The sequence below is a fragment of the Macaca thibetana genome, chromosome 1, assembly GCF_024542745.1.
Source record: "Macaca thibetana thibetana isolate TM-01 chromosome 1, ASM2454274v1, whole genome shotgun sequence".
NCBI classification, from domain to species: Eukaryota; Metazoa; Chordata; class Mammalia; order Primates; family Cercopithecidae; genus Macaca; species Macaca thibetana.
The window spans coordinates 66564532-66584359 of record NC_065578.1 but is presented as its reverse complement, the minus strand read 5'-3'; the positions used below and the strand labels follow the sequence as shown (position 1 = coordinate 66584359).

The 19828-nt window shown below is 40.6% G+C and overlaps 1 protein-coding gene across 1 annotated transcript in view; it reads right to left on the bottom strand.

The window, feature by feature from the left end:
- Window positions 1–19828, bottom strand: part of IL12RB2 (interleukin 12 receptor subunit beta 2) — a 92713-nt gene that overhangs the window by 37643 nt on the left and 35242 nt on the right. The window contains exon 9 of the mRNA XM_050763965.1: window positions 12010–12229. Within this exon, the coding sequence (XP_050619922.1) occupies window positions 12010–12229 (220 nt within the window). The remainder of the gene's footprint in view (window positions 1–12009; window positions 12230–19828) is intronic.

The window sequence follows — 19828 nt, the reverse complement described above, 5'->3', positions numbered from 1 at the left end:
AACCATCCTCGCCAACATAGTGAAACCCCGTTTCTACTAAAGATACAAAAATTAGCTGGGTGTGGTGGCACGTACCTGTAATCCCAGCTACTTGGGAGGCTGAGGCAGGAGAATTGCTTGAACCAGGGAGTTGGAAGTTGCAGTGAGCCAAGATCATGCCATTGCACTCCAGCATGGTGACAGAGCGAGACTCTGTCACAAGAAAAAAAAAAAAAAAAAACCAGAGTAATTAAAGTTTGTGTTTTACCTTCACTTATTTCTTCTTTGATGTTCTTCCTTTTTCTATATAGTTCCAAGTTTCTGACCTATCTCATTTTCCTTCTCTTTGAAAAACTTCATTTCACATTTTTTGCTAGGCAGGTCTACTGGCAACAAATTTATTCAATCTTTATCTGGGAAGTCCTTATTTCTCCTTCACTTTTGAAGGATAATTTCACAGGGTATAGACTGCTAGGTTGGTGGGCTTTTTTTCTCTCAATACTTTAAATATTTTACTCTACTCTCTTCTTGCTTGCATGGTTTCTTTCTTTTTTTTTTTTTTTTTTTTTTCCTTTTCTTTTTTGAGATGGAGTCTAACCAGGCGGAGTACAGTGTTACCCAGGCGGGAGTACAGTGGCGTGATTTCGGCTCACTGCAACCTCTGCCTCCCAGGTTCAAGCGATTCTCTTGCATCAGCCTCCCAAGTAGCTGGGATTACAGGCACATGCCACCATGCCCAGCTGATTTTTGTATTTTTAGTAGAGACAGGGTTTCACCATGTTGGCCAGGCTGGTCTTGAACTCCTAACCTCAGGTGATCCACCCACCTCGGCCTCCTAAAGTGCTGGGATTACACGTGTCAGCCACCGCGCCTGGCCTGCATGTTTTCTTTGAAGAAGTTAGATGTAATTCTTATCTTTGGTCTTATATACATAAGTTTTCTTTTTCCTGTGGCTTCTTTCAAGAGTTTTTTCTTTATCTTTGATTTTCTGCAGTTTGAATGATGTATGTAGGTATAGTATTTGTTGTGGGTGGAGGGTGCCATTTACCCTGTTTGGTGTCCTTTAAGGTTCCTGGGTCTGTGGTTTGGTGTCTGACATTAATTTGAGAAATTGTCATTCATTATTGTTTCAAGTATTTCTTTTATTCTTTTCTTTTTTTTTTTTACCTTCTGGTATTTCCATTATGTGTATGTTACATCTTTTGTAGTTGTTCCACAGATTTTGTATATGCTGTTATGTTTTTTTAGTCTTTGTTCTCTTTGCTTTTCAGTTTTAGCGGTTTCTATTGACGTATCTTGAAGCTCAAAAACTCCTCTCCCAGATATGTCTATTTTACAAATTACCCATCAAAGACATTCTTCATTTGTTACACTGTTTTTGATCTCTAGCATTTCTTTTTTGATTCTCTCTTAGAATTCTAATCTCTCTGATTACCCTGCCCATCGGTTTTTGCAGGTTTTCTACTTTAACTGTTAGAACCCTTAGCATATTAATCATAGTTGTTTTAAATTCCTGGTCTGATAATTCCAACATCCCTGCCATATGCAAGTATGGTTCTGATGCTTGCTGTGTCTCAACAAACTGCTATTTTGTTGTTGTTTGTTTGTTTTTTGCCTTTTAGTATGCCTTATAATTTTTTGTTGAAAAGTGGATACGATTTACTGAGTAAAAGAATATGCAGTAAATGGGCTTTTAGTAATGTGGTAGAAAGGTGTCGGGGGAGAGGAAGCATTCTATAACCCTGTGATTACATCCCTGTCTTTTTGTGAGCCTGTGCTTCTGGACTGGGAACTTGCCAGTGCTTATCAGTATTCCCCCCTTAAGTGGGATAGGATGGCTACAGTGGGCTGGAGTTGGGTATTTTCCTTCTCCCACCTAGAAGAATAGAGGGGATTGGAGTTGGGTATTTCCTTTCCCTCCAGATAGAAGGCCAGACTAGGATGGAATTAGATATGTTCCTCCCACCAGGTTGGTTAGGTTCTGATAAAACTCCAATAGTTCAGCCCTGTTAAAACAGTTTCCTTGGAGGGCAGGGCTTGTTAAGAACAGAATACTCTGGTGTATTTTTTTTTTTTTTGAGGTGGAGTTTCACTCTGTCACCCAGGCTGGAGTGCAGTAGAGTGATCTTGGTTCACTGCAACCTCCGCCTCCTGGATTCAAGTGATTCTCCTGCCTTAGCCTTCCAAGTAGCTGGGATTACAGGCACGCACCACCACGCCTGGCTAATTTTATTTTTAGTAGAGACAGGGTTTTGTCGTGTTGGCCAGGCTGGTCTCAAAACTCCTGACCTCAAGTGATCTGCCCGCCTTGGCCTCCCAAAGTGCTGGAATTGCAAGGCATGAGCCACTGCACCTGGCCAACTCTGATGTATTTTATAACGATTCCTTTTTCCCTCCCACTGAGAGAAACATGGGAGATATTTCTGATATTCACTGCAAGAACCTGGTCAAGCTCCATTTATTTATTTATTTATTTATTTATTTATTTATTTATTTATTTATTTTTGCTCCTGAGACAGTCTCGCTCTGTCACCCAGGCTGGAGTTCAGTGGCACCATCTCAGCTCACTGCAACCTCTGCCTCCCAGGTTCAAGTGATTATCCTGCCTTAGCCTTAGCTGGGATCACAGGCATGCACTACCACGCTGGCTAATTTGCATTTTTAGTAGAGATGGGGTTTCACCATGTTGGCCAGGCTGGTTTCGAACTCCTGACCTCTAGTGATCCACCTGCCTCAGCCTCCCAAAGTGTTGGGATTACGGGTATGAGCCACCGCACCCAGCCCCTGGTCAAGCTCCTTAAGGTAAAACTCACAAAACTGTGAGGACCTCCTATGACTGATCCCCAGTGGAGATTTTAACTCTCAGATTTGTCCGTTCTGAGCCTCCAGCAATTTGTGAGTTACATACAGTTCAGGTTTTCCTACCTCAGCACTGGTTCCCATGAAGTTTTCTGCTTGGGGATTTTTGCTATGGTAATTTGTGATTCTCTGTATTTACCTGTCTATCTCTTCAATTTTCAGGGCAGTGGCTTGCCACATAGCCTCGCTTCTCTCATAGGTCAAAGAAGAAGTATTGATTTTCCAGTTTGTTGAGTTTTTACTTGTTATTATGACAGAATGATGACCTCCAAAGTGCCTTAGATGCTAGACTGGAAACTGAAAGTATCACCACTAGGTTTTTTTTTTGTGTTTTGTTTTTTTTTTTGAGATGTTCTGTTGCCCAGGCTGGAGTGCAATCACACGATCTCGGCTCACTGCAACTGCCACCTCCCAGATTCAAGTGATTCGCCTGTCTCAGCCTCCAGAGTAGCTGGGATTACAGGCACATGCCACGATGCCCAGCTAATTTTTCTATTTTTAGTAGATACAGGGTTTCACTATGTCGGCCAGGCTGGTGTTGAACTCCTAACCGCAAGTCATCCACCCAACTCAGTCTCCCAAAATGCTGGGATTACAGGTGTGAGCCACTGTGTATGCGGCCTCCACTAATTTTTAATAAATGTGTTGAATCCACATCTCTCATTCATCAAGTTATATGTCAATGTTCATAAGTGATTTAGGCAATAACTTTCCTTGTGTTACCTTTATCTGGTTTTAATACCAAAGTTAAATTAGTCTTAGGAAACAGGTTAGACAGCTTTCTTTATTTTATATTTTCCATAGCCACTTGAAGTAACATTGAATTCAGAATTCAGTTGTAAAACAATTTGGGGCTGGGGCTTTTTTGGAGGGCATGTTGTATGTAAATGAGTTTTTTATTCTTTTTTTTTTTTCTTTTTGAGACAGAGTCTTGCTTTGTCACCTAGGCTGGAGTTCAGTGGCATAATCTCGGCTCACTGCAACATCTGCCTCCTGGGCTCAAGCCATTTTCGTGCCTCAGCCTCCCAAGTAACTGGAACTACAGGTGTGCACCACCATGCCTAGCTAATTTTTGTATTTTTGTAGAGACGGGGTTTCACGATGTTGGCCAGGCTGGTCTGGAACTCCTGGCTTCAAGTGATCTGCCTGCCTTGGCCTCCCAAAGTGCTGGGATTATGGGCATGAGCCACTGCATCTGGGCTAAGTTTTTTATTCTTATTTCAACCTCTTTAATAGTTATTACTTAAAATTAAAAAAAAATTTTTGTGCCAATTTTTTAGCTTTTACAATATTTAACGATAAGTTTATTTTACCTAGGTTTGAAAGTTTACTTTTACTAGGGGAAAATATTCTTTCCCTCTTGTTTTGCTTGGTGTTTTATTTGCATCTTCTCTCTCTCTCTTTTATCCTTATATCTTGTTCCTCTGAATTTATTACTTAAGTTCTCTCTCTTTTTAATTTTTTAAACTTTAATTTCAATTAATTTTTTTTTTTTTGAGATGGAATTTCGCTCTTGTTGCCCAGGCTGGAGTGCAGTGGTGCAATCTCGGCTCACTGCAACCTCTGTCTCCTGGCTTCAAGTGATTCTCCTGCCTCAGCCTCCCAAGTAGCTGGGATTACAGGCCCCCACCACCATCCCCAGCTAATTTTTGTATTTTTAGTAGAGACAGGGTTTCACCAGGTTGGCCAAGCTGGTCTCGAACTCCTGACCTCAGGTGATCCACCCGCCTTGACCTCCCAAAGTGCTGGGATTACAGGTGTGAGCCGCTGTGCCCAGCCAGTTCTCTCTCATTTTTAAATGATAGTTTAGCTGGAGAAACATTTCTGGATTTAAAGTTCTTTCCTTTCTTCCATTTGAAGATATCATATTATTGTATTTTTATATGTATTTTATATTTAGACACTGACATACCTAGTGTCCTTTTGATTCTTGTTCCTTAGGTGATTTGCTTTTTCTCCCTAAATATTGTTATACTTTTTTCTTTGGCTTTAAAGTCCTCACACTTTATGATAAAATGAAAAAAAAAATTATGTTGGGTTTAGCACTCTGAGTTCTTTCCACTTGAGATCTTATGTCTTTCTTTCACTCTGTAATATTCTTGATCACTAGTCTTTAAATATTTGTTCCCCTCTATTTTTTCCCTCTACTCTGACTCCTTTTAGATGGTTGATATAATATCTATTTCTGCTCTTTCAGTGTTTTAATTTTTCTAATCTTTCAATTGCGTTACACATTTTTTTACACCTTCTGGAAGAATTTCACCCCTACTCTTCATCTCGCTAATTTAATCTTCAGATCAATCCTCTCTGTTATTCATCCCATCAGCTGAGTTAGTTGTTTCAATAACTAAACTTTTCTTGCATTCTCTTAAATATATTGGAGTTTGTATGCTGGAAAAGAGATAGATGTAATTGACCACTCAGACAAAAGTAGAATACTATTCTAGCAAAATGTTCAAACCACATTAAGCCCTAATATAAAAAGATGTTTGAAGAATGCAATGCAACTGAAGTTTAAGAGATGGAAACAACTAAATGTGTTTGTTTTCTAAATAGACAAAGTATATTAGAAACTTCAAAGGTTTAAAAAAAAAACACTTTTGCTAGATTCTATTATTTGTTGCTATACAATACTGAAATCATTTTATTTAATGGCCCTTTGAGGTTATTCTAATAAAACGTGCTTTTTATTTTTTTCTTTTCTTTTTTTTTTTTTTTTTTGAGACGGAATCTCACTCTGTCACCCAAGCTGGAGTGAAGTGGCATGGTCTCAGCTCACTGCAACCTCCACTTCCCAGTTTCAAGCAATTCCTGTGCCTCAGCCTCCCGAGCAGCTGGGATTACAGGTGTGTGCCATCACATCCAGCTAATTTTTCTTTTTTTTCTTTTTCTTTTTTTTTTTTTTTTTTAAGTAGAGACAGGGGTTTTGCCATGTTGGCCAGGCTGGTCTTAAATTCCTGACTTCAAGTGATCTCCCTGTTTCGGCCTCCCAAAGTGCCACAGGCATGAGCCACCATGCTTGGCCTAAAACATGCTGTATTTAAGAGTGAATAAGCAATCTGTTTAATATCCCTTTAAAAAACCCTAAACATTCCATACTGTCTCTGTTTGGGTTTTCTTCATAACTACCTGTTTCTGATCCATGTTTTGGTATTCTCTCTTATCTTTCTAAGGATGCTTTTCACATTTATTCTAATCTTTTCTACTATCTGTTGCATTAGTTCTGTTTCCTATGATACTGCTTTGTTGCCTGTCATTCCCAGGGCTTGTGGTCTTCACATTTGTCTTGATTTTTTCTTTTGGGATCGTGTTTTATTTTCTTTGATTGGTCAACAACCTTGGATTTTCTTTTTTTATGGGGAGAGGAGTCAAAGTACAGCTGTAGCTCATGGTCCTCCATGTATGTTTAGGGTAGGGAGGAGAGGTTTTTCAGCTTGGAAAGCTCCAGGTCAGAGACCCTGCAGTGATACAACCTGAGCTCTTTGTTCCCAGGCACCCCTTAAGCATACATGTACCTCCAGAATCAAACTAGTACCTCTGTGGTAGGCACTGCTTTTCATGAGGGAATTGGGCTATTATTCTTGTTTGAAACTGCCAGGCCTATGGGATGGGTGGCAGGAAAAAAATTGCTGAAGGGTCAGCCAGCTCACAGGCACTCTTTGCTCCCAGAGCTCCTCCCCAGTGAAGTTCCAGGGCTTCCTTGACGGTGACTCTGCCACGCTCTCCAGAATTTCCTACCCCATCATAGAGATGCCTGGGCAGCGATCACAACAGGGTAACAAGGGAAAGAAATCAAGAGAACAAGTAGAAAGCTCCCTTGGTCCTCCCTGCTTCATCACTATTCCCCACTAGGGGGAACTCAGCTATTCATATCCTATCTCCCTGCAGCAGCTTCAGGGCCAGGTTTAGTGGTAGAGGCTGTAGACAGTGTACTGGCTATCTTGTCAGGAACTGGAATTCCCAGCAATGGTTCCTTGTCTTCCCTTGCCTTGGTATTTGATATCCTGGTTACGCTATGGGCTTTTTGTTTTGTTTCATTTTTTGAGAATAAAATTTACTCATTCAGCAAGTATTTATTGAACACTATGGTTTGTAAGATCCCTTGCCGAGTATTGAGGTAAAAAAGCCAAAAAGCCTTTCTAACCACTGCTTTCTCTGGAATTAGCTAAACAAATCACCTTGGCATTGCCTAGGGTTCTTCGGTCTCTGAGTCACCACACCTGCCAGGAACCAACCTAGAATTTCCTCTCTCATGATGTGTGCTGGGGCATGTTCTTTCCTTCAAAAGTCTGCTAACAACTCACCTTCTGCCTGTCACCTTTCCTTTAGCCTCAATCGTTCTTCCCATCTCCATTTTCACTGAGAGCTTCTGTATGAAGTTATAATGTTCAGAAGGCATTTGGAAAAAGTGCTCACCCAAGGGTGGTCTGGTTTTCCATGTAGCTCTGCCACTATTAGATGTATGATCTTGGTTGTTACTTCACCTCCTAGGGCCCCAGTCTCTGCCATCTCTGTGAGCCTGTGTTTATGACTGTACTGGCTTCTGACTCTTCCTGTAGTTTCAAGAGGTCTTGAGTGGAAGGGCTAGGTCTTTGAAATATTTAATACATTTTACTCGTCGACTGGTAGGTTTAGCACACATTCCTTTTATTTTTTTTTCTTTTTGAGACAGGGTCTCTCACTCTATTGCCCAGGCTGGAGTACAGTGGCATAATCTTGGCTCACTGCAACCTCCGCCTCCCGGATTCAAACAATTCTCCTGCCTCAGTCTCCTAAGTAGCTGGGACTACAGGCGCATACTACCGCACTTGGCTAGTTTTGTATTTTTTGGTAGAGACGGGGTTTCACTGTATTGGTCAGGCTGGTTTTGAACTCCTGGCCTCAAGTGATCTACCTGCCTCGGCCTCCCAAAGTCCTGGGATTACAGGTGTGAGCCACTGCGCCTGGCCCTGGCTTTTTTTTTTTTTTTTTTTTTTCAGATAATGTCTTGCTCTGTTGCCCAGGCTGAAGTACAGTGACACAATCATGGCTCATGGCAGCCTCCAACTCCTGGGCCCAAGCATTCCTCCTGCCTCAGCCTCCCAAGTAGCTCAGAAAACAGTCATGTGCCACCATGCCTGGCTAGCATGTAACTTTTATCATAAGCTAACAAAATCACTCTTGTGCCTCTTTATATACAATGCTGTGGCAGGTGCTTTTTACAACAGATTTGTCTCTGGTCTCTCAAAATCAGCATAAATCAGCCTAACTAATGTTGTGGCATTATTTTATCCTTTTCTTGAAGGAAAGATACATATGTAAATGATATGAATGTATACTGAAAGAGGAGAAGGCACAGAGTCATGTTCTACCTCTACAGATCATTCAGGGTATGTGTGAGACAAAGTCCTCAAAGACAGGACCATGCAGTTCTCCAGGTCCTTCTGGGACACAGAACTACTTGTATGAATGGCTCGGGTGTGATCTTAGGAGAGGCAAGAGGCCCTTGAGATTCCAGCACTTCTAAGACCCTCTTAACTATAGCTCGGCTCTCAAGAATTGCCTCATGTCCTTCTTTCCCTCCCAAAATGATCTCTGCATCAACCCCATTCTTATCATTCTGTGATCAATGGTCCTCTGTCCACTCTCAGAGGATGAAGTGTTCCTCTTCCTCTTTTGGTCACTGGCTCCTCATCATCTCCCATCTCCCCAGGGACTTTATTATTCCCCCCCTCTCCTTTGTCTTCAACTTCTTCCTTATCCCTGGTTCTTCTTTTCAAGTCCTATGCCTGCTCAGCTCTCACTTTAAAACAAACCCTCATGCCTGCACACCTGCTCTCCCTCACCTGACTAGCACCACTTTGTCTCTCCATACTTGGTACGCATGTCACCAGCTCTCCTGGCCTCCTCTACAAGCTCATGCTTTGGCTATTCTCTGTTCCTAGAGCCCCTATGCATACCTCTAACCTCATGCTTATTCTACTGTACTGCACTTTACTGGCTTATATGTCTGACCCTCCCCCTTGACTAAATATAAGTTGAGGACCTCAACTGTATCTTTTACCTATGCTGGATTCCAACTGCCTTATATAGTGTATGCTCAAAAATGACTGTTGAATGAATAAAGTGGAAATGAACTCTAACATGATGAATGTGGCATTTGAGAAGATGTCACCAAATCTAACTAAGGAACCTGGGATGGGACCACAGAATTCATAAGGTTTAAAACCTCAAGACCCATCTGCAGTGAGGTTTGAAGAAGTAAGTTATTCTGATATATTTCATTTTAAAAACAGCAGAATAGAACCACAGAGTTCACTTTAAAAATTACATACGCAGTACTTAGCCACTGAAGAACAAATTTTTAAATATAAAAAGCAAAAGGGAAGAAAAATAACTTGTAATTCCAGATGTAGAGATGATCTCTGTTAACATTTCCATCTATATTCAACTAGACATTTTTTTTTTATTTTACCCTTCAAAAAGTACATGCTGATGTAAATGTTTATTTATTTATTTACTTTTGAGACAGAGTCTCACTTTGTCACCCAGGCTGGAGTGCAGTGGCGCGATCACAGTTCACTGCAATCTCAATCTCCTAGCCTCAAGAGATCCTTCCACCTCATCCTCCCAAGTAGTGCAACCACTGGCGTGAGCCACCACAGCTGGCTCTTCTTTTTATTTTTTGTATCTTTTTCCTTATGTTGGCCAGGCTGCTCTCAAACTTCTGGGCTCAAGCAATCCTCCCACCTTGCCCTCCCAAAGTGCTGGGATTAGAGGTGCGAGTCACTGCACTGGGTGTGAATATATATTTAAAATGGCATCATCTCATATACACTTTTAAAATCTTACTTTTTCACTTCTAATGTGTATCTGTCCATGTCAATAAAAAACATAGCTGCAACATCCCTTTAATGTTGGTGTAGGATTAAGGCAGGTGAGGGTCATGATGAGTTTAACTAGTCCATTCTTTACTATTATACATTTAGGTTGTTTATGGTGTTTCACTATTTTGAACAATTTTTCAGCAGACATCTTTGTGCTTACATTTTTAAGCACTTACCCTATGAAATGCTGAGTATACATTTCTAAGGCTAAAATGTCCTGGTCAAAAGATACAAGTTTACATTTAAAGTTTGTTATGTATTGCCAAGTTGTTCCCCAGTAAGTTGTACCAATTTACACACTCACTAGCATGTACAAGAGTATCTTCCCCACACCCTCACCAACATGGATATGTTCATTCTACTTACTCTTTCTCAGTCTGATTTGGTTTTTCAGGTTTTCTCAAAATTTGTATCTCATTGATTGCTAGTTAGGCTAAACATATTTTCATATCTTTGTTGCTCCCTTTTATACTTCTTTTTGAGTTGCCTGTTCATATCCCCTAGTTTTATACTTGAAAAAGTTATATAAATATACACTTAAATATATAGATATATAGAAATCAACCCTCTCTCTGCTAAAAAGGTGACATACAGTTTTCTTAAATTGCTATTTGTATTTTAAAACTTTATTTATGGTGTGTTTTAAAAAATCTATTTTACTATGCATAAAGTTGAAGTGTTTTTTTCTATAGTTAATATTTTTTTTTTCCTTCAAGCTTCCTGCCTTAGGTGTCTTCCCCACATGAGACAGAGATTACCAGTTGCCTATAAACACCTTCTCCTCATCTTTTTAGCAAGGGAACATTGCTGCCTTAATATATTTTTGAGCCTCCTTTGCAGCTGGGTGTGACCAGGTGACCAGTGGGCTGATAAATGCAAGTGTTGTTGTGAGCCCTGGGGTAAAGCTCCTTAAAAGTAAGGGCTGAGCCCTTCTTTTCCTTTTCTGCTGTCTAGAAGGAAATAGCTAGAGCCTTGGCAGCCATCTTGGACTATTTCCATCATGAGGATGAAAGCCAAACTTGGCAGAGGGAACAGAAAGAAGGAGCCTACAGTCCTGATGGCATCATGAGGCTGTCACACCAGCCTTAGGCTGTCTACCTTTGGACTTCTCTTTTTTTGAGAGGATAAATAAGTTCCTACAGTCAGGCCTTTGGTAAGAACAACCCTAATCCCAAGAGAAATTCCTAACTCATACACCAACCCAAGGTTATATGTATATAATATATATATACTGGTTACATGTATATATACATTAATAGTTACCTGTATTTTCATCTAAGTATTGTATCTAATACTTTATTTCTATGGGTACAGATATATGACTGAAAAGATATATAACCAAGATTTAACAGTGTATATTAAATAATAGCATTTTGGTAGACTTTTTCAAAATGAAGATTGCTAAACCCACTGGTAGATAAAATTATTAAACTGAATTTTAGGAGAGGATCTAATTACAGAGTTTTACTCTATTAGGCATTATTTGAAGTTAGGCCAATGAACTTGACATGGAATTCTTTTATAATACAGATCTTGAGAAATAGGATTAATATCAATTTCCTTGCCTAATTGTGAGCTTTTATCCTGAGAATTTAATTTTCAGAGGATATGACTATAAAATGTGAGACTCTACATCTAGTTGGGAATTTTCTGATAAAGGTAATTGGATATGTATCTAAACTTGTGCAATAAAGGGCTATGGTAAAACAAAATTTTACTATAGTTTCATTAGAGTCAGAATTTCAATATTATTGGTTGTATTTATTTGTTTTTGATGAAAGGGGTCTCACTGTGAGGCTCAGACTGGTGTGGAACTCCTGGGCTTAAGCAATCCTCCCACTTCATACTCCTAAGTAGCTGGGACCATAGGTACACACCACCATCCCCAGCTTTGGTTTTAAAATAGGTGTAAAATGTTTTCTTAAACTTAACACATATTACTCCTGCTTCTATAAAAGCTAGTTAGATATTGGTGTTCAATTTAATGTAACTAGTATTTCCTTAACTACAACATATTAATTACCTGCTATGTATTAATATTTAGTTTCAAAATGACCTATGAGACAGGCAATATAATTCCTATTTTAGAGAGGAGGACATTGAAGCTCAGAGATGTTCATTCACTTGTCCGAGGCTACTCATAGGCTGACTGGAAAAAAAAAAAAAAAAAGCTTCTGAAAGCTGTTGACTCCAAAGCCTGAACTCCTGGCTACTCATTTTAGGCCCTGGGTTGGGCCTGCAGGAGATAAGAGATGAGTAAGACACAGTTTTCCACAGGCAATGTTAAAGAAAAATTAGAACTTACCTGCCTCACACAGGTTCATTATGTTAATACGAGTGGGCAGAGAATTGCCTTTTGAATTTGCTGCAGACACAGCCACAGCCCAATTTCCGGTTCTAGAAATGACTGTGGTCCAGGAGGTGTGTCCTGTGATGTTCTGTGTCATAACTTTCCCTCCTGTCAGCTCCTGCAAGGTCACCTGATAGTGGAGAATTTTTCCTCTTGCCTCTGAGACACTCAGATTCTGCAACAAGACACATTTATTCACTGTTTCCTCCCAGACAAGATCACTGAGGCTCTGTGCCTGGACCTCATGGGTACAGATGTACCAGGCAGCTACAGCTGAGGGACCTTTTTATTCATATCATCTCATGTTCCCCGCTACACACTTTCATGCAACACCCACCTTCCCCTCCCTGCCATTTAGTAAATAAAAAATCAGTTAACGTTTTTAAAGGATAATTCTTAAGAACACATTGATTTTCTTTTTTGCTTTAAAATGAAACTTACTAATAGCAGACAACTTGGTCACATCCATAGAACAAGTGTAGAATCTCAACTCAGAAGATCTGGATTTGAGTTCCAGCTCTACTGTTTACACAGCCCAAGGGCAAGGCACTCAGCCTCCCTGAGTCTCCATTTCTAAATCTGTAAATCTCACACACATATAACCTTTTCTACAGAAAGCGCACTGCTGCTGAAGACATCAAACAGAAGATTTTCAAGAGCTAAACTAGTAAAATCTTCATTTAGTGAATTGAATTAGCCATCTGTGCTAGGAAACTAAGACACTGTTCATAAACGTGTGACTAACAACATTTGGAACTGCAAAAATTCCAATTGAGATAATTTGGGAGCAATCCCAGAAAGTAAGCAGATAACTAATTATTTGTATTATAACCCTGTTTTGACAAGGACCATGAGAAACAGAAGCATAGAATACGGAGAGTTGTCAAGTCTAGCACTGGCGGTGCCCATCCATGCCTAATACAAGTAGAGGAAGGCTTGCTCCCCAGATTCAAGTGCTACAGTTTTCTTTGCAAGGCTGTCCCTTCCATGAGTGGGGGGCCTCCGGCTGCCTTTGCTGAAAGACACACTGTAGTCAGCAAATGCCCCTTGCTTGGGTTCCTGCTCACCAAGCACTCTTCTAATAATTTGGTTTCCTTTGTCGTTTATCTGTCAGGAAAGGCTGGGCTAACATGAACATCTGGTTCACTTATAATTTGTATTTTTCACTTTAAGTGAACAAATTGGCCTTCTGATTATAATTTGGCTTCTGAAACAATTAGCATACTGGGAGAGAATGTTCCAACCTGCTGACTCAAGCCTTCTGGTTGGCCCCACAGCTGCATTTCTTGCTGAAATTAGTCCATGAGCATCTACTTTTTATATTTCCATTTCTGGAAGCTTGGTTAATGCAGGTCCATTCTGGTGACCCTTCTGGATCCAAAAGGTCCAAAACTAAATCTTAAACCATGGTCAGTGTACCAGATGGATGTCATGTTGCTGTGGGCCCTTTTGTGTGGACATTCTGCTTTCCCTAAAATCAGCATTTCAAAATAGGCCTGTTGTGTGGATTAGAATAAGCAAATGCTTTTTAGAGTAGGATGTTCTAAACTATTATTATTAAATTTGCTGTTTGTCAGAGGAGAAAAACAATAAATTAAAGCAGACACTGGCCAGGGAAGACCATCCCCTCAGCTATCTCTCACTCCATCCTTCCCTATCTGTCTCTTCTGCAAGTCCAGAGATAGGACTGTTACCTCCATTCACACCCCAAGTTTTCCAACCCTAAGGTACTTCCCAAGAGTTAACTGAGCTCACAGAACTCTTCTTTTTGGTCAGGGACCCAAGAGGCTTCAGTCCCATCCTAACATTGCAAACCAGTCTTCTTATCTCCCTCCCACTGTCCTTCATAGACATCCCAGAAATCTCATTTAATATAATAGTAAAGTGCTGAAGGAAGGGGTGAAATGTTATCTTGGATCCAATGACTATGCATAGTGACTGCTGTGAAAATCTAGCTGATCACAGCAGTCTAGTAAATAGGGGTGTGGCTCTGACGGATCATGAAGATTTCCAGAGGGCATGGACCCAGACTCTTACATTTTCCCCTTCACATCCCGTATTTTAGAGTTGAAAGTATCAACGAAAAGGTGGGAGTGGGATGGAAGTAGTTGGACAAGTAAATATGGTATCCCATGGGTTAGGCTGATACAAGATGTCAAACTCAATTTTTGGAATAAAGATTATCCTTTCTTAGGTAATTGGTCTCCTTAATCAAAATGAAAAACAAGCCTAACTGGTCCAACAGGGTCCATGGAACAAAAAACGTCAATGAGCCAGTAAGAATTGAAGATATTTAGCCACTTAGTCTCCTGAAGCAACTGAAAACAGTATAATCAGTTCAGGGTTTTGTTGTTGTTGTTGTTGTTTGGGCAACATAAAGTTTACAAATGGTGTATGTAGTCCATCACTCCTGGATTATGCCTTGCCCTGATGGAAGGAAATATCAAGGAAACACCAAACTGGAAGTGAATCTACAGATTAACAATTAATTCAAGGATTCATTTTATAAGTGGGAAAGCAGGGGCCCAGGGACATGAAGTGACTTGCTTAAGGCCATTCAATGGACAGACGAAGAAGGTAGGTGCAGAATCCAGAGCTCTCGACGTCTAGGCCAGTGTTCCCTCTGTTATGACGTGCTGCTCCCTATTTAGACAAGCCTGAGACAATGAACTGGTAGGAGTTTCATAGTTGAAATCCGCAGCTACCCTTCCAGCCCAAAATTGCAAAGCAACTTCTCTAATTGTGATGTTTGATACATTCTGACATGCAGCACGAACAGGCAGCATGAGTTCATCAGTTTGGGGAGGGTGGAGACTGAGAATCCCTTTTTTCCCAGAGTTAGCAGGTTGTGAGTCACAGGAGACAAGCTGTGAGCTCAGAAGGACTGCAGACTAGAGGAGCCCGCCGACTCTTCTCAGATCGACTTATTTGTATGCTGGTGCTGCTGGTTTGGGTGAATGATAAAGGAAAGACCAACATTCACTGGGCTATACCATGAGCCAGGAGCTTTATGTCTAATGTCCCATTTGGTCCTTGTAACTCTCCATTCTGATTCTGAGGATGTTGAAGCTTGGGGAAGTTAAGGAACTGTTTCAAATAGCCCCACAGAAAAGTAATGTGAGATTTTTGAGTGCCCTCTGGTGGATGTGAGAGCGGTGTGCAGTATCCAGAACGTGTCTGGCATCCCTGGGAGTGTCTCCAAGACCTGCCACCTCTCGTACCTTCTCTGGCAGCGCTGAGAATGGTCTCAGGCTAGTGTTCCTACTGTCATTGTCACCTTCTCCTATTGGTAAGAGTATGCTATAAAGGAACCACAGTCCCATTGCCTCTCTCCTTCAGTTTTCTTTCTGCTCTGTCCGGTGGGAAATGATTTAAATTTATTATGGAAAGCCTTTCTGACTTGGCTTTGTCTGAGAACTGAAGAGTGAACAGCTCTCTCAGTAAACCTACTGTAAGAGTTCTGCTGCCTGAAAAAGCTTTCAGCATTAAAAGCATGGTAATTGTAATCCATGATGGGACAAAATCTGACACATTTCAGAATGCAATGCATCTGTTTTTATTTTAATTAAAGATCTATTGAAGGAGGGGTGTCTCCATGAATTGGTAAATCATTTCTTCCTAAGATTTAAAAAACTTACTGAACTTCTCATAAAGTAATGCTCTACTTCTGAACTTCCCCTGATGCAAATAATAAAGAAAAAAATCTGTTAGCGCTTAGCCTATATCAAAGAAGAGGGCCTATAGTCTAGACCATAGAAAGCTGGGGGAATCTGAACACTATTAATCACAGCTTTTCTTTCTTTTGATTCTGGCTTTGGAATACTGCTGACTTTGATTTTTTTCTTATTAGAGCAGATCTTGCTTTCTTGCTCTACCACATAGCAGCTGTATGACCTTGGGCAAATTATTTTCCCTCTTTGAGCCTCAATGCCCTTATTTATAAAATAAGGACACTGTCATGTGCAATGTAGGCTTATTGGAGCATTCAATGAGTTAAGGTAGGTAAACTGTTTTAAAGAGTGCTTGGCACATGTTAAGATTCTTGGCGACTTCCCTTCTCTCAGTTACTCTAAAGTAACATAAAAATATCATGATTGGCACTTTTGCTAACATACTTACATGACTCTTCTACCAGTCTCTGAAGAGCTAGGTCATCTTGACTCTTGGCTTACTCTTCAGTTCTATATGGAAGTCTCACCAATGCCATTCCGTTGGTTACAAAATACACGTAATTTGTAAGTTTTTGTGGGCATCTTGATTTTAAAACTCATGACTGCCTTCTGCAACCCCAGTCCAAATGAAGAAGTGATTCAAAAGACAACCCTCGGCCGTGTGCGGTGGCTCACACCTGTAATCCCAGCACTTTGGGAGGCCGAGGTGGGTAAATCACTTGAAGTCAGGAGTTCAAGACTAGCTCACCCACCATGGTAAAACCCTGTTTCTACTAAAAATACAAAAAATAGCTGAGCATAATGGTGCATGCCTATAATCACAGTCACTCGAGAGGCTGAGGTGGGAGAATTGCTTGAACCCAGGAGGCAGAGGTTGCAGTGAGCTAATATCGCACCACTGCACTCCAACCTGGGTGACAGAGTGAGAACCTGTCTCAAAAAAAGAAAAAAAAAAAAAAAAAAGACAACTTTCACCTGGACACTTAAAAAACACTCCATTGAAATTGTCTATCTAAGGATCTATTTCCCCACTAACACCCTCAATGTCATGCACAATGTTTGCCTCATAACAATAACTTAACACTTTTCACAATGATTTCATTAATCTTCACAACAACTTCACATGATCTGCACTTTACTCATGAGTAAAATAAGGAACAGAGAGTTTAAGCACTTTGCCCAAGAACACCCAGCCAATAAGTAGTGAAGCTGGAACTTAAACCCAGGTGACACAGCTCTACCAAGAGGTGAACTCTTAACTGCTAGACCATGCTAGCCCTTCCTAGATACTCCCCCGTGTTCTGCTATACTGAACTGACTTAACTGATAGTCCGACCTCTTGGTGGTGATCCTGGCATAATGATTTCTATCTTGTTTGGCAGCTAGAAAAACAGAAAAATAAGAGAAACTTTCATGAAAGCAAAACTTTAAAATGCCCTTCCCATCTCTTCTTTCTATCTTCTGTTAATTGTTGGCTACCTACTCTCTTATTTTTTGCACTGGCCACATTCTGCTATCCAATCAAAATTCCCTACTTTCAGCTGGCATAACATGTTTGACTAGTAAGCAAGGAAAAGCAGCCCTTTCTTTCCAAAAATATCTTTGGAAATGCTGTGCCTGCCTGTGACAGGCCAGGATTGGGAAGGGGGAGATAGAGTTGGATATTGCAACAAAACAATCTGAATTGTACCATCTGCTGCTTTTGTATTTAAATATTGATTCTGAGATTGGATAGCTCCTATAATTATTTAAATGCCCCAAGCTCCTGGCAGCCAATCCTCACTAGGGATTTACAATAGACCTTTGTCCTACATCAATATAAATCAGGTCCCAAATAATACTTTCCACTTTTAACAAGGCTTTTTCATATTAGGAGGCCAAAGAATTCATCACTTCAGTGCAATGTGATATAGGTTGGAATATTCTGCATATGAGAGAGAAATACAAGGAGAAAGAGTCAAAGCGAATGTACTATTAAGCTGTTCCTTGCACAACAGTGTCTCTAAGGCTGTGCCGTAAATTGGTATACGGGGCTTGCTTATCTTCGCTTTCTTTCCATATTCTGTGGTTTGAGGGTAGCTGTTTGTCAAAATGAATTACCTCGTATAACAAATAAAAAACACTGAATATTTTCCCCACTTTTGGAACCAAGAGTTTTCTTTCTTTCTTTTCTTTTTTTGAAATGGAGTCTCACACTGTCGTCCAGGCTGGAGTGCAGTGGCATGATCTCGGCTCACTGCAACTCTGCTTCCCGGGTTCAAGGGATTCTCCTGCCTCTCAGCCTCTTGAGTAGCTGGAATTATAACTGTATGCCACCATGCCTGGCTAATATTTTTGTATTTTTAGTAGAGACAGGGTTTGGCTGGTCTCAAACTCCTGAGCTCAGGTGATTCTCCCACCTCGGCCTCCCAAAGTGCTGAGATTACAGGCATGAGCCACCATGCCTGGCCTGAGTTTTCTTAACTCTCTCTGTATTGCTCTCAAAACACAGAAGCTGTGCTGTTGAATATGGGAGGGAGCCCCTAGCTGTAGCAAGTCATGGAGCCCTTGAAACATGGCTAGTCCGAGCCAAGATGTGCTACTGTCTGGAGAGTGGAGTCTTAACCAATGTGCCCATACTGGCACTTAGTAGACACACCAGTTTTTGAAGACTTGCTAGGATAAAAAGGTTACAAAATATCTAAATAATTTAAAAAACTGATTACGTGGTCAAATGACAATGTTCTGGATCTACTGGATTAGATAAAATGTATTATTAGGCCGAGAGCCGTTGCTTATGCCTGTAATCCCAGCACTTGGGGAGGCTGAGGAGGGAGGATCACTTGAGGCCAGGAGTTTGAGACCAGTCTAGTCAATATGACAAAATCTCATCTTTACTAAAAATATAAAAATTAGCCAGGCGTGGTGGCACACACCTGTAATCCGAGCTACCTGGGAGGCTGAGGCATGAGAATCACTTGAACTTAGGGGGTGGAGGTTGCAGTGAGCCAAGATCACGCCACTGCACTCCAGCCTGAGCAACAGAGGGAGACTCTATCTCAAAAATATATATATATCTTAAAATTAATTTCACCTGTTTCTTTTTACATTTTAAACTTTGGTTACATAAAATTTTTTAAATCATGCATGTGGCTCACATTTGTGGCTCGCTGATATTTCCACGGAACAGTGTTTCACTAAAGTAATCCTTTCCATGCCAAATCCATAGAGGCGTCCCTCTTTGATTGCTCACCACTCCCCGTCTCCACTAGGCGAGCTCAACCATCATCCCTCCAGCTGAACCTGGAACTGCTCCCTAATACCCAAGTGTCCTCAGCATCCTGCTCCTACTCCTGTCCTCTTGCTGGACTCTGAGCTCCAGGACATGAGGACTGGATTTGTCTTGTTCACTTTCATATCCCAGCTATGCAGTACAGTGTCTAATACTAAAGAGGAGCTTTCATATATTTCTTTGAGCGAAAGAATGAGTTTAACATGAGTATTTCTCTTCCAGACTCACGGCCTCAAACGAATTTCAAAAGTTTGTTTTGAAACAAGATATCAAGATAACGAGAGGACGCTAAAGAAATTAAGAGAGGAAACTAGAAAGGCTAATGTGGCTTTACCTGGTTCTCATATCTTTCATATATATATGAAGATCATATATATATCTTCATATATATATGAAAGGTGGTTTTCTTCTAAAAATATACATGCTGTTTTAACTAGAAAAGAATTATACGGGAATCATGGATTGAGATAATTAAGGAAAGGATACAATGTAAAACAGTACAGAAGGAGAGGAGAAAGGAAGTTTGAGGGAGAGGATTGCTAAAAGCCCCCTTTTGTAAAGGGGCCTAATCCAACCCTGGGGCTGTTTGTAATCAAGCAACATTTTTTACCTTTATTGCATTTATGGTTTTAACAATACCCAGGTGTTTTTGTTTCATTTCATAGATTAGGCTTTACTTTTTGGCTTCAACATTGAAAGTATTTTTCCTCTCAAAAATAGCTATGGGCCAGGTGTGGTGGCTCACGCCTGTAGTCCCAGCATTTTGGGAGGTTGAGGTGGGCAGATTACTTGAACCCAGGAGTTCATGACCAGCCTGGGCAACACGGTGAAA